Source organism: Varanus komodoensis, unplaced genomic scaffold (assembly GCF_004798865.1).
Source record: "Varanus komodoensis strain SLA01 unplaced genomic scaffold, ASM479886v1 scaffold44_3, whole genome shotgun sequence".
Taxonomy (NCBI): Eukaryota; Metazoa; Chordata; class Lepidosauria; order Squamata; family Varanidae; genus Varanus; species Varanus komodoensis.
The window spans coordinates 4,689,313-4,704,653 of record NW_025336010.1 but is presented as its reverse complement, the minus strand read 5'-3'; the positions used below and the strand labels follow the sequence as shown (position 1 = coordinate 4,704,653).

The following is a 15,341-nucleotide window of genomic DNA, read 5'->3' as shown; positions in this document are numbered from 1 at the left end:
TGTGAGTGAAAGGATGCAGGCTTGTGTGGGCACATGCATGTTTTGGGCCAGACCATCAGCAATTTAGCTCAAAGAACCCTCCCCAGAGAAGTCTCCCCATGTCAGCTCTGGACTGGTACTAGATGTCATTACTGAAGGTAAGCAGAATTTGGCTTGGGTTGGAGCTGTATCCCACTGCTAACATAATGCAATGGTACCCAACAGTAAAGCTAATTCTCTCAGGGCTAAAGGCTGAAAAAAATGAAAGTGCATTCCAACCCTTCCTTAGAGGGTTGTTCCAAAGTTTTATTTAGTCTGGTTGCAATCTGCTCTGACGCTGTTGTGACTTCCTTCGTTAGGTATTGAATATTATGCACCCCATCATGCAAACATTGTTTAATAAACACTGCTCTTCTGCAGAGACTGGAGTTTCATAATTATGCATCAGGCCAGTAAATCCAGTGTCTCAGAGCTGAATCTTGGAGGGACCTGTGGAAATGATGGCATCTAATATCCCTGGCAGAGCCTACAGCCCACCAATGGAGTTTGCACAGCGAATTAGTCTCAAGTCTGATGGATTGCTATGGTTGTGCGTTATTAATTCATTATGAGAAACTGCTTTGGCACGTGGTTTGCTTACCACAGGGCAGCTGAACTGCGTGTGCTCTTCGGCTGCAGAATGAGTCAGGCACACTCATGGAAGCGAGGATGAAAAAGTGAATCAGACGATGGGGTGCTTCTACTGAGGCAGGGGACGGGCTCCATGCAGAGAGGTGGCAAAAGCACGATGACAGTGGCTTCCACGGGAGTCTCTCATGAACGCATCCATTCTCCTAATTATGAGCATAAGTCACACACAGTGTGAATGCAGACAAAAAGTATATTGCTGCTTGATGATCGGGCCTCCATAGTTTTCATTTCGAGCCTGATCGGGTTGATGAATATGACCGTGTTGCTTTTATCATTGTTTGCATTAAGGAAACATTAAAAACAAAAGGCTTACTTCAAGCAACACCCAAGAGCACAGTAAATACTATTCATTAGTGATGCTGCAGGTAGTCAATGAACCTGATTTCATACTGGACATAAATCTGTCCCTCTAGAAAGCAGGGAGAGGCAGAAGTCTAATTTTGCTCATGTTCCTGTACTATCACCCAATCTCCCCACAAAAAGAAGCAAAACTCAAATCACCCAGGTGGCCTCTCCCAATCTGTTGATCTTCAGCTGCCTTGTACTATAACTCCCAGCACTCCTTGCCTTTTGGGGTGATGGGAGTTGTGGTCCAACACATCTGGAGGACACCAGCTGGGAATGTTAAAACAGCTACTCTTGCTGGCTGGACCCAAGTAGAATGAATTACAACAAGCATGTAAAGCCATTTTATGGAAGGATTTTATTAATGTGAAATTTGTTCTGGCTTCGTTGCACTGCCTTCCTCAAGGGCTTCAAGCAGCAGCCATAAAAGAGGCCTGAAACTGAAAGCCACAAGGAGTCTATAAAGCTGACTTATTTATGATTACATGTTAAATGCACCTTAACAAACTCAGGGATGGAAGTGCAGCTTTCCATGAAGCTTACATGAGAAATTCATTTCAGCTTATTGTTTGTGAGGATTTACCCAAGTGACCCCATCTCAACTAAATGCAGGGTAGGATACAAGTGTGGTTGAGATCCATATATTTCTGAGCTTGCAATGTGACTCGTAAAGCCAAAAAAAAAAAAAAAAAGGCGGGGAGAGGTCAACAGCATGTGTACCTTTGAAAAATGTGCACAAATAGACATTATCAAAGGAAGACAAATGTATATATGTTGAAGATGTGCAGGACTGATATGTTCAGTTGGAAAATCTATGTATGCACTTTCATGTGTAAACAGAAAGAAAGCTGGCAATCTGAGATGGGTTGGAATGAGCTTCAGGATAGAATTTGGAGAACTCTGGAGAGCTTAATGTTTGCTGAGTCACACATTTTTAATCTTCACTCTTCCATTTTATTCTCCAAGGAACCGTGTGAATTGCATTAGGTAGAGACAAAAAGAGAGTGACTGGATAAAGATTTCTCCCTAGAACACACACACTTCCGCATTTGTGCCAGGTTCTCTCTGCTCACATTCAGTGCTTCAGCCCCTGCGCTACTCAGGTCACCATGTTCCAAAGTTCTGCAATTTGCGATTTGCAGAACTTCCCAGCTCAGGAACTTTGATTTACGTAGCCCTAAACCACACAATGGTGATGGAATGGGGGCAGCAGTCGTTGCCTCTTTGCACAATTGGACCATCCCCGTGGATTTGCAGTGGCAACCAAAACCAAACTCTGAAAACTGGCAGGCCTGGTGAGACCAGCTGCCCGTCCTCACTCCTAAATCACTCTGTCCACTGTTGTGGAGGAAGCCAGCCAACCCTTTGGCATCCACCACAGTGCTGCAGGAAAACATCCCAGATCCATCTGCTGAATAACTTGCACCTCAACACCCTAATATAGCGCACTCTCCTCCTTTTCACTGACTTTCTTCTAGAAACAGTAGTGAGACATGGAGGTGGGAGAGATCTGGACACTGAGTTGAACAGAGGGAAATATTGTGAGCACCACTGGGAAGAAGCAGGGACAGTATAGGAAGTGGTGCTGTGAACTGTAAAGGCAAGAAGGGGAGGAAGGAGGGGGCATTTGCAAAAATTATCCCTCCCCTTTTCTGCCAATGGGAGTACCCAGGGAGAAACTGCTTGGGGTCACTCCTACTGGCAGAATACAAACACTGGCTGCAACCCAAGGCTGACTCCCATTGGAATCAGTGCAACAACTTAGCCATAACTAAGCCTAGGAGAGCCAGAACTTGCAGGGTCAACGCATCAGGCCTCTTTGATTAGCAGAGACAATGATGTCACTTGCATACTTGTGCACGCACACACAGCCTTCTGTGTTCCCTCTCAGCATAGTTGCAATCCATAGTCCTTTCCCCCGTGTAATTGGGGGAAAAGAGGTTTCCCGATAAAAAATATACTTTTGTGAGCTACCTGTGTTGTAATGCAAACTATTTTGAGCTAGTTTATGGCTTTCAAAAAGTCTTGTTCCTGGCAAGGATGAAAACTCCTACAGCTGTTTTTTTTAAAAATATGCATCCAGAACATGACCTGAATTTTGGGACTCTCTTTGTGGGGAGTGGCTCTGGGGACTGTCGTGATGAGCATCTGCACTCCAAAACTGACCACCACACCCCACCACTGCTTAAGTCCCACTGATTCCTATGGGAATTTTGTAAACCAACCAAGGCTGAGCCTAACCCCTAGCTCTGCAGATGGGTGGCATTATTAAGAAGGATCGGGAACCGCTGCCTGAGGACTTGGGGGCCTATTTTCTGGCCAGAAACCAAATATCCTGCAATGCAGCATTTGTTTGTTAAAATCAAACCACTTCTGCCAGCATTTGTGATGCCTGTCTGTCCTCACCAAAGTCATATTATTACAGTCTCCACCACTGCATTTTTCATGCATCTCATATCTAAAATGTTTTTTCTTCAAAGGGGTTCATTCAGCACCAGTGGAAAAAGATGATCATGTTGAAGAAATGGTGAGTAGAAAAGGGCACATCTATTAAAAAATGAACTAAATATCCCTTCACATATTGGGAAAGAGTCTTGCATGCTCCAGTGCATGCAGCTCCTTTGCAAACAGAAATCCCCCACCCCCACTTTCCAGTAGAAGCCTCACATCTTCAAAACTGGTTTTCCATTCACATTAGATTTGCTAAAATTCCCCCAAACAATTTAAAACAGGTCATGGGCTATATGAGCTCTGTTTGACCCTCACCTAACCTACATGCCCTGCGCAGGTGTGACATATTCAAAATGGAGACCACCTGTACCCTGTAGGCACCACAGACTCACTGTGAGTTAAATAACCCACGATGGACACTCCTGCCATGTGAACAGATCCACTGACTTTCCAGAGTTTCAGCCAGCATTCCCTCCTAGCTCTAGTGGGAGTTGGCTGGCATTCAGTGGGGGTCCTTCTGCATGCAAAGCAGGTGCTCCACCAGTGAGTCATGGCTCCTCTCTCACCAGCCCTTTCTTCTCTGCCCCTCTGCAGGGGCCTGTTTCAGATATTCCAGATTCAGGATGTCCATCGTATTCAAAAACTTGGAAGAGCATTCATTCAAACCAAAATAGAGAAGATTTTGCAAACTGGTTCCCTGCAGGTGTGTTTGAACTACAATTCCCATAAGCTCTCATCAGAATTTCACTGGCTGAGGATGATGGGAGCTGTAATCCAAAACATATGGAGGGGCAGCAGTTGCCTACCCCTGCCTTGATGTAATTTGTAGCTCTGCTGTTTCCTTCATTCCTGAAAATATCTCTGTCACATGGCAAATCCAGGCAATATTCCACCCTGAATATGGGAACATCTTCTGCTAAGCTGTTTTCCAATGCTGTGCCAAACTGGTCAATCTAATTACATCTGGCAAAATATGAATAAACAAGCAAATCTGCTATCACTTGGATTCAGCGTATAGTGAGCACAATCAGGGCTAGGATGCAAAATCAGGTGAAATTCTATGCACACTTACGTGGGAGCAAGTCTGCCTTGAACTCAGGGGACGCAGCCATTGAGTGCGCATGCACAGGAGGGCCCTGGCAAATGGCTTCATATCCTCTCCCTCAGAAAGGCCAAAAGATCTATGGCCTTCAATACATCTTGCTTCTGTTAGCAAAGATTGCCCACGTGCCAATGGCATTGGCTCCCGGTTTATTTCCAGACATACTTCAAAGTGCTGGTCTTTCTTACCTCTTTAAGCCCTGGATCAACTCCAGCTCCCACCATGCTTGATCTAATGGGGGCTGGAGCCCTACAACATTGGGAGTTCCTTAGGTTATTCACCTATGCCCTAAATGTTTTGAGACCAGGATATGAAAATGTCTCCCTTCTTGGACAACAAAGTTCCCTTCCTGCACTTTGTCTCAATCCAAGGTAAGTCACAGCAGGTGGGCATGTGAGGAAGGGCCTTTTCGGTGGTGGCATGCATGGCTTGGAATAGCTTTACCCCAGGAGATGTGGATATCCCCCTCCCTTGTGCCTTTGGCAGGCCAGAGGGAGCTGCTGCTGTTTCAGTGGGTGCTTGCTTTTAGAGCATTCTCTGAAACAAGTGTGAAATTAGGCTTCTTCTGGACTATTTTTTCTGGCTGACATAATACTGCCACTATTTCCCAGGCTGGTGATCTTTAAAAATAAATGGTCATCTCCTATTTTAAAATAAAATATGACTGTGATGACCTATTATGACTGAGCCACCTTGAAAGTCCCTTTGAGAATGGAGCATTTTAGAAACAGAGGAACAAAACCGAGGTGGGCCTGCAAAATAATTATGACCCACCCAAATCTGGCCCTGTCATATCGCAGCCTTTGTGCTGCTTTTTCCCCATTTGGAAAGCTTGCAGTGCTTCTCTTAAGGCTTAGTTGCAGGCCATAGAAGCTTTAAGCAAATGAATAAATAATATATAAAATGCTGGCATATTGGACATCCAACAGCTTCTCTTAAAGACAATTTGCTCCCCCCTGGGGGCGGGGAGAGTTTGGCATAGAGGAAATCCCCTGATGCCCCTTCTTCTTTTGCCCTAGCTCACCCGGTGCATTGTAGAAGTCCTTTTGACTGGTCTGTCGAAAGCCAGCGGTCCCGTCAATCCACAGTGCAAGGAGCTTCTGCAGAAAAGTAAGTGGTGCTCTCAAAGCCATCTGATATAGTCGATCCCTGCCTTTCCCTAAGAAAATGATTTGGTGGACGTGAGCATTTTGTCAGCAAAGTCTCAACAGTGGTTCAAGGGCCTGGCTGCAGTGGGCTGCCCCTTAATCAGGTGGGCCAAACTGGCTTTGAGCAAGGTCAGCCTGGCAGGATGAAGAGCTTAATGAAACCAACCCTGAAAGAAGTTGCTTACGAAAACCTAAGTTGCTTACGAAAGAAAACCTAGCAGACATGGCACAAAAGGAAAGGGGACTAGGAGGGAGGAGGACAAAAGCAAATGTGGGTGTTCTAGTCTTGCAGGTCTTGACTGTAGTGCAAGGGGCGCAGCAGCTCCTTCCTTTTCTGATGGTCCCAGCAGTCACTATGAGCAGCAGGAGGGAAAGAGCACTCAGCTGGAGCTGTCTCCAAACCCATGGTGGGGCGGGGGGGGGCATTGATACCTCTGAGTTGCTTCAGGAATCCTGCTGTCAGAATGAAAGTACCCAGGTTTCTTCCTGGAGCATAAACTGCCCGTGACACAGACTTTTTCTCAAGAGAGCCATCCTCTGACTGAGGCAGTGCAACAGCCTGTGAGCAGGCATGACCTGTGTCAAGTTTGGTGACTGAATCACTGAGTGCAAGTTCTCCTGAAATAATTCCTTTACATTATGGGAGTAGGATCTTCGGTGTTTGTCAGCCAAACAAGTTTGCAAATGCAGAGCTGAAGTTACAGATTGCCCAGATATCTAATTTGAAGGGTCCTGACAAAGGGATCAGAGACCAGCGACAATAGAGAGTGGAATGCAGGAAGAGTCAGACCACCAATCCACTTGGCTAAGTGTTGCTGCCACTGGCTGGCAGCAATGGTTCACCTGGGCTTCAAGTGGGATTCCTCCCTAGTCATACCTGGAGATGCTGGGGATTGAACCTGGGACCGTCTGCATGCAAAGCCAGGCCTCTGCCACTGAGCTACAGCTCCAGACCATGGGGAGAAGCTGCTTGGCAGGTTTATGAATGAGGAGCTAGTGAAGAACTGAGCTAAGAAGCGCCTTCTTTTAGAACCCAAGATCACAGTCTTCTTTCACTGTGTCTGTGGTTCTGGTTCTTTTAAATCACTTTCTCAGTGAGGAGGATGTTTTAAAGCTGTTTCTTTAATTTAAACATTTTTAGCACACTCCCAGAGTGCCTCAGAAAGACCAAGAATAGGACAACCCCTGCCCTCCAGCTTAGAATCTAAAAGACAAGACACAAAAGGAAAGGAGATTGGGTGGGAGGAAAAATGCAGTTTCAGGTGCTCCTTCTTAGTTGGGATGTTCTTGTGATGACCTGTTGGAATAGAAGCAGTTCAAGGATAAGAGGAGCCAATGCTGGTGACCCCTAAGCTGATCCAACAGATATCCAAATGTAGCTTGATGGAATCATGTTGCCAAGTTACAGTTGGTAGAGGGAGGAGCCTGGTGGGTCTGATGTCTTCACAGAACTGGTGGAGTGGTCCTGCTTCAGTTACCCCAACTCTTCACTCCCCATTGTTAGACAGGCATAAGTCAATTATGACCATATGGGGAAATGGTCTGTGCTCACTGATTTGTCTTCAGCCTTCCAGAGGAGCAATTCAGGAGGGAGCCAGTATAGACTCAAGTCCAAGCAGAAGGTGCAAACACTACAGCATCCTCATGAAGAATAGCTTGTCCTGTTTTGTTTTGCTTTTCAGGCAACCACCAAAAGCAAGAAGAACAAAATGCAGGCCAAAATCTGGAACCTGACACAAAACACTTAACAGAATCAGAGGAATTGGGAAAATTGTCAGAAGGGAATGTGAGGGGAGAACAAAATCTAAAGGAGGAAGAATCTAAAAGGGAGGCAGGAGGAGATGAGACATGGCACATGGAGGGAGGAAAACATGGGGAAAACAGCAACCCACAAGGCCCCCATTCTTTTGATGAAGCTCATAAAGAAGAAAAAGAGGATGATGGTGAGAAAAGAAGTGAGGATGGTGCCTATAAAAGAAAGGATCCCAGTGAAGAAGGAAGCAAAGAAAAGAAACACAGAGAAGAGGCAGAACGTGACCTTATAGATAAAAAGTCCCATCCCACAGCAGGAAGGGAGGCTGAAGAGGACTACAAGCATTCTGGGGAGCAAAGGTACTTGGAGGGAGTCATACATAGCCAAGAAAAGGGAAATGAAGAAAGCAAGGAAGAAGATACTGAAGAAGATGAAGAGGAGAGCAGTGAAAGATATCACCACAGTGTTCACCAAGAATATGAAGACTCTTCTGAGAGGGGAGAAACTGACATAGATAAACGAAGCCATAAACCAAGGCATTACTATCGGAAACCGAGACTGGGCAGCTCCTCTGAATACAAGAAATATCATAAAGGTGAGAAAAAGGCATCGCTCGACAGGTCGAGTGAGGAAGAAAGTGAGTTCTGGGATAAAAGGAGCCACTACCCTAGACACTATTATAAGACAGGACCTCACTTTGAGGAGAAGAGAAACTCTGATGAGATCCATGGCTCTGAGGCAATGGAGGAAAAGTTAAGGAGTAAAGAGTTTCAGACCAGATGGCCTCATGGCAGAGAGTACAATGAAGAGGAGGACATGAGGCACCACGGCAGGGAGAATGATGAGAAATGGCACCACTTTGAGAGAAAAAGACTCCCTGACGAGCCAGAAAGTGAGGTGAGGCACCATTACGAGGAAAGGTCGCCTCACAGCAAAGCAAGTGAGGAAGATTCAGGCAAGCCACATACTTACAGTGGCAGAGATGAGAAGAGGCCTCAGCATGGCCAAGAGCAACAGCGTTCTCAGCTGGAGGAGATGCTGAAGGCACAGGATATAGAGAAGGAGGGAGGGGAGCAGAGGCTCTACAGCCATGAAGAAGTTCCTCAGGAAGACAAAAGGCGCAATGCTTATGGTGGTGAGGAAGAGCTGGAAAAGAGGCGCCACGTTGAGAGAGAGAAGCATGTTGGCAATAAAAGGACACTGCTGATGGAGGAAGGCTATCCAAGAAGACACTACCTTGTAGAAAACGTGAAAAGAGCAGTTGCCCCCTACATTCCATACTACCAACAGCTCCGGTGGAAGAGCAGAAACACTGAGAAGAAGGACGAGGCCACTGATCCATTTCTGGAAGGCGAAGAAGAGCCCAGTTCCCGCCTGAAAGAGAGAGATTTCTTTCCTGAGTATAGCGACTATGACATGTGGGAGAAGAAGCCGCTTATGGATGGCCTGCATCACAAGCATAATGAGAACAACCATCTTGAGAGGAGCCACCAACTGGATGTGAAAAGGCAATATAACCGGATGGATGAACTGGCTCACCTTCTGAGCTACCGTAAGAAATCGGCTGAATTTCCAGAACCGTACAGCTCCAACGAAGAAGTGAAAAGGGGCCACATCGTAAGGAGTGACGAGGCTAAGCTCAGCCAGAGGCCTCTGACACAGGAAGAGGTAATGTATGATTTTCTAAGAAAGGCTAATACAAATTACCTTGGCTATTAAAAAGCCAAACTTTAATTTCAACATGACTTTCATGATGGTTAGTGATCTGCAATTCACGGTCACTGTCGCCAGAGCTTCTGTTGGCAACCTGATAGTGCGAGCAACATGCATACTGCAAAACCCTGCCTGTTCACACTTCCATTCAAATAGCATGCGGAACCAATCATCCTTGAGTTCCATTTCATTATCTGGTCATGGCTGGCCTTCACTTAGTCCCCAGCTACCCCCAGCTATCATTTACATTTGTGCTTCAGGGGGATTGCTCAGCTGGCTGCAGTCTGCTCCATGTTTACCCTTCAGAAATTGTCAGCAAAACCGAACTCTTAAGAAAAAAGAACTGGATATTGAAACTCAAGGGACTGAGTCTTAAAATTTTGGCCGCAGTCCTATACATATTTACCTGGGAATTAGCTCTAGTGCATTTAGCAGGTCTGACTTCTTAGCAGATATGTATAGCTGAGGACTGCAATTTCAGGCTATTTGACTTGGAGGCTAAGTTAGGCTGCATCATTAAACAAAGTTATTTTGGAGCAAGCCTCATCAGGCACAAGGGAACTTCCTTCCAGTTATAGGATTGTGCTGTTAATTTGGTTCCTGCTTAAATTGCTTATCAACTGTCTGAATGCAAAGCCTGTGTGAGCCAAGCCATACCTTTGATGTTAAAATTATGTTTATGTTTTCTGCCTTGCATTAATTTCTGCATAGTCCGAGGGCATGGCGAAGGTGAGAGGGGCTCTGGTGTGTTGTTTAGCAGCATTGTCCCATGCCCTGTTGGAGGGGCAGGAAACCATTCATTTCTATGGGAGGCCATAATTGCTTGGAGGCAACCTTTCAGGGCCCATACGTCAGTGGAGGGGAGAGCTAGAGCCAGAAATAGATGGGGCACCTATCCTCCATCCCTCCCCCCCCCCGGCACCCCCATCTTTCTTCCCTCCCTCACCCACCTCCTCCTCACCCAGCAGATTGCTGGGACTGGAAACAGAAGATTCTGGCCAAGGCTCTGAACTGATTCCTTGCAGAAGATCTGAGCCTGCGGACAGCAGGCAGCCCAAAAGTTGCAGCAAGTTTCCTTCCCCTGATCTCATGGGTCATGATGATGCAGGGCATCAGATCCTTTCCCGTGCTTTAAATTAACAGCACATGTATGACGGCTAGCAGCTTGCACACAGAAACAGGCAAGTTAGTCAAGATCTTGGGTTGCCATGAGGTGGACACTTATATAGGAAGAAGCATCACTGAAAACAGGAGAGCTAGAATCTGAGAAAATGTTGTTGGGATTGTGCTGTTTATATTTTTCCTTAGTCTTCAGGTACTTTACTTAAGGCATGATAACTACGTCACATTTATATCCTACCTTATTTCCTCCTGTGAGGAACCCAAGAAGGCTTACATAACTCCTTTTCGTTCCCACAACAACAACCCTGTGAGCTAGGTTAGTCTGAGAGGGAGTGACTGGCCCCAAGTCCAGTAGGGACTATAGCCCAGATCTGCCCAGTCCAACAACCTCACTACCATACCAAAGTGGCTGCCAGTTAACTTCTGACTTCTGCTTTCTTCTTGGGCTGTACGATAACATGAATTATTGCCCATTTACTGGGATGTTCGGATATGGAGTCTAAGTCGAACAACTGCCACCCACATGATTGCCTCAATAGTGACATGATACGTGTGTGTGCATATGCATTACAAACATACAAAGACGCACAGACAGAGCTACCCAATGCTTTTTCAGCATAATGAGAACAACCTGCTCTTTAACTGAAAGCAGGCTTTGTAATAAACTTTGCACTTTTGGACAACTGCTCCTTCCTGGGTCGTGCGTCTCCTTTTCATATCATACTTCCTGCCTTGTGACATTTACTGTTATAGAACTAATAAGGTTTCTGCAAAGCTGCCTGTATTTCTCAGGGAGAGCACATTCCAACTTTAAATATTGCATGGTACAGTACAGCGTGTTTCTCCGAAATCACTGAACAAGCAAGTGTGGGGGGTATTGGCATAGTTGCCGTGCCATAAATTGCTGGCCTGAAACAACCCACCAGCTGCATTGCTGCGATCTTGCTGGTTGGAAGGGCCAGTTATTTCTAACACCAAGTATGTTTGTGCTGAGAAATGGCGAAGCTCTGGAAGCAAGCATGAAATAATTGAAATTCAATAACTGGGCAACATTTAATCAACAGCTGCAACCTGGCACTGAAGCTACTAGACTTACATGGAGGGTGTGGGTTGTGTACCAAGAATTGTGTAAGAAGCAAGTCACAAAACATGACCTTACACAAATGTTATGGTGACCCACATTGCATTCCCACAGTGTTATGGGAAGACATTGACCTCTGTATCTAGGAATAACCAGTGTCCTGTAGTGGACCGCAAGTTGGATGTGTATCTTTGACAAAAGTTCGTCATATAAAATGCCTTGGGTATTTTCATAATAAATCAAATGCACAGCAATAAGGGGTCCACTACCAGTTTGTTTCTACTGCAGTCTGAGACATGCTTTCTTAGCTATTAACCAGTTTTTCACTGCAGGAAAACTGACGTGGAGGAAGGTGGTCAGCTTTCAAGGAAGGCAGGTAGCTCCTATGTCCATTGCAGCTTTCATTTTGAACTTCACAGGAACTATTCATGGTGCCCCACAGTGTCAAACCTATGGACAGCTCCTGCAAAGCTTAAAATAAAAGTTGCAGTGGATGAGGAACCCCATTTGTCTCTTGACCTCATCCTCCTCTAAAAGACATCAGTGGGTGATAATAAATGCTATTTATCTCTGTGCTTATAATTTGCAGGTTATTAGCTCCAAAGTCTCTCTCATTCCATACATTAAACATCACAACATAAGACAAGTTGAAAAAAAATTACATGCTTAAACTGTAAACTCAATTTCAACAAAAGAACAAGTTGAAAAGCAAAACAAAACACTAGTTACTAATCTGGGGTAAATGAAGAACCGCTGTTTTGCTCATGAATCTGTCCAGGTACTGATCTTTGCTTCTCTGTCTGCCCTCTGGAGATGAGGGTGACTAGAGAGAGCGCATGGAATCCAGTCATGTTTTGGCTGGTGGAACTGCTTCTGTCAGTACAACTGAAAGGGGGGATTCTCATTCCTCTGTAGCTCCCTGTATGCACTCAGGATCCTCCCTGGGGGACCAAGGAATCTACTGGAGCAGATTTCCGGGGTGCACAGAAGGGAGGCAGATTCCTACTCAGGCAAAGCTGGCTTCCACCCAGCACCTTTCCAGTTGCGGCACTCTGGTGTTGGCATTCCATCCCCTGGAAGCTTTCTTGGGTGCCAGCCTAGTTTTCTTTTCATAGCCAGTGGGAGACTTCTTGATTTGCTGGGCCTTTCAGGTTGCAATTCTGTGACCACAATCTTGGGTGCAAGCCCCATTGAACTTAATGGCTTCTTCAGAAGATTTTTGTTTTGAAAGGCTAAGATAGCATGCTGAACTCTGCACAGCCTCCCCCAGTAGCTTCACATGGGTCAGGGTTGGGGAACCTATGGCCCTCCAAATGTGGACTCCAACCTGGCTAATTCTGAGGGATGGCTAGGGTTGCAGTCCAGCAACGCCTGAAGACCCCCAACATGTCAATTGCTGACATGCAGCTATCTAAAACTGGTGTGGGTAATATGATGTTCTGGCCTACAGCTCCCATCATCCATTACAACTGGCTATGCTAGCTACGACTGGTGAGAGTTGTAGGCTAAATATCTAGAAGGCTGCAAGTCATCTCTTCCTGACTTAGAAGTGAAGATGTATCTACATGGTACCCTGCAGGACATCTCTCGAGAAGTCAGATAGCCATTCCCAAAAACCATCTTCTTTTACCCCCCCAGGCAGGTAGGAGCAGATCTATGGCAATTGTAGGGCTACCAATTCTCAGCTTTGCCAGGTGCAGTGCTAAAGATTTTGGCGATACCAAGCTTCCTGAGAACTCCAAGATCAAAAAGCCACACTGTGAGAAAATTAATGTTTGTAAATGAACGAGGGCCAGATAAAATACTCCCACTTCCTTTGATGTAGCTGAAGATTGCTAAATAACTTCATTGTATTAATTTGTCATGCCAACGTCTATAATGAGAAGTAATTGAAAGATGCGATGTCATAACTTACAAGCCTTTTTCTGTTCTTCACAGGAGAAAGAACTGGAAAATCTGGCTGCCATGGATTTGGAACTGCAGAAGATTGCCGAGAAATTCAATAATAATCACAGAGGATGAATCATGCTTGGCCTAACAGGAGCATGGTAAAACATAGCTCTATTTACAGTAACCTATATTTATTGCTCAAGTCACTGCCATCAGTTTTGTTCTCCTTCCTTTCCTAATCAGAAATGTAGCTTATGGTCTACAGAATATATGAATTATGCAGGGACAACCATCTTTACATTCCAGATATGCTGACCTGATCTTTCTAGCATGAATTCCAGTATACAGAAGACCTATGTGCAAAGCAGACATTTTGAAATGTGTGTGGAAATACTTGTGTTTGTGCTCTTTGGAAATATGTTCCATCTTGGTCTGAAATAATAAAAAGCCATTCCATTGTCCACAAGAGGACATTCTTGCCTGTTTGTCTCCCTTACTTGATTTGCACTGTCAGGTGAGCAAAGAGAAGAAAACACGCAGCTGTTTCTCATGTGCAGCCACTCGCGTGTGACACGCACCCGTCACTCCATTACAGGGGTGAACACAGTCAGGCAGTGCCGGCTTTGGGAGGTGTGTGAATAATCTTTTTCCACCCTCAGCAGAGCATATCGCTAAGGGGCATGGTGAACACAGTTGTAGAACTCACCAGAAACAGAACTCATGCCTGGACATGAAAATAGGTGGATGTATTAAGAGAAAAGTAAATGGGAAACTGACAAAAAGTCCAAGGAGGTTAGTAGTAATGTCTATAGAGAGGTCTCTTTAGCTTTGCCACTATCCTAGCCCCATTCCGCCACCTACTGTGCATTCAAAATACTGCTTACTTGTTATTATTTCAGCATTGCATTACATCTTCCTCTTGTGGGGACCTCCTCCACCACATTTTATCCTCACAGCAATCCTGTGAGGTAGATCAAGCTGACAATCCTTTTGGCTGACCCAAAGTAACCCAGTGAAGCTCATGGGTAAGTGGGACTTGAACCTGGATCTCCAGGGTCCTCAGTCCAGTCACTGTGTCACCCTCGCTCTCTGTGACACCCCCAGTCAGCTATTGTATGCGGCCAAAGTAAGCGGGACAACAACAAACATGTAGAATTTCTCCCAGTGGTTCCTGTTCTTCCGATAATGAAGCCAAGGTTGTCTTCAAATCTGTAGCTGGGTGGGCGGGCTGTTTGTTTCCTCTTAGGCTGTTCGCCTGCCTCCTACAGGGAAACAAGAACATGTCTGAGCATTGTCCATGGTTAAAATAAAATATGACAACCAAAGCATCCTGCAGTTTTGCTGTCCTGCTGTGGGAAATAACACCTCTGCTCCAGCATGAATCTTTGCAGCTTGGAAAGTCTCCCACTTTGCTCTCCGCTTTCATTCTTAACATCTGTCAGCAGCAGCAAGGCTTTGCAACACTGATCCTGGCAGGTTTCATTTTAACCCCCTGGGGCAGTGTGCACCAAACAGAAGCGTAAAGCCTATGAGTATTCCATTACAATGAAATGGCAAGGTCCTGCTTCTCTATAAGGTTATCTAGACCCTCCCCCAGACAAAACAGCTTACATGCCCAAATGCTATTTACTAAAAACGTTAACAAGAGCAAGAGCATCACACAGAACTGGGAAGATGCACTTCCCAGAGAGAATTTTTTTTATTTTTTTTATTTTTTGTGTTTCCTGACAAATGTTGCAAGATACAGGCTGTTCCCAAGAGCTGCGCAGGGCTGTCAAAGGCAGGACATTTTGCCGGGAACCTGTTCATAGGGTTGTCTTAAGCTGGAGATGACTTGATGGCTTGTGAGAACAACAAAGATTCAGGTTACATACTTGTGCAGAATTTAGGTGATGGGCAGCCATCACACAAAGGCAAGACCTCTTTTGGGGGTATAGAGGGGATTTTTTAATGCCAGATTAAGCTATTCGTAGAGTTTGGCTTCTAAGATTGTTATTAAAATAACCCCGTAACATTAGTAGTTGCTACTCAGTCATTATGTACCACCGCAATCCATCATCAATAAAG

General features: G+C 45.4%; 1 protein-coding gene across 1 annotated transcript; it reads left to right on the top strand.

The window, feature by feature from the left end:
• Positions 1 to 3,535: 3,535 nt before the first annotated feature.
• CHGB (chromogranin B) lies at positions 3,536 to 13,406 on the top strand. The gene is made up of 4 exons (XM_044444197.1): positions 3,536 to 3,541; positions 5,587 to 5,677; positions 7,398 to 9,136; positions 13,323 to 13,406. Exons 1-4 carry the CDS (start codon positions 3,539 to 3,541, stop codon positions 13,404 to 13,406), a joined length of 1,917 nt encoding a protein of 638 aa, XP_044300132.1. The 5' UTR covers positions 3,536 to 3,538.
• Positions 13,407 to 15,341: the final 1,935 nt, after the last annotated feature.

Excerpts from the sequence above, each read along its gene's own strand:
- CHGB (XM_044444197.1), top strand. Across the intron at positions 5,678-7,397 it reads CAAGGAGCTTCTGCAGAAAA|GCAACCACCAAAAGCAAGAA; the intron begins GTAAGTGGTGCT and ends TTTGCTTTTCAG. Across the intron at positions 9,137-13,322 it reads GGCCTCTGACACAGGAAGAG|GAGAAAGAACTGGAAAATCT; the intron begins GTAATGTATGAT and ends TGTTCTTCACAG.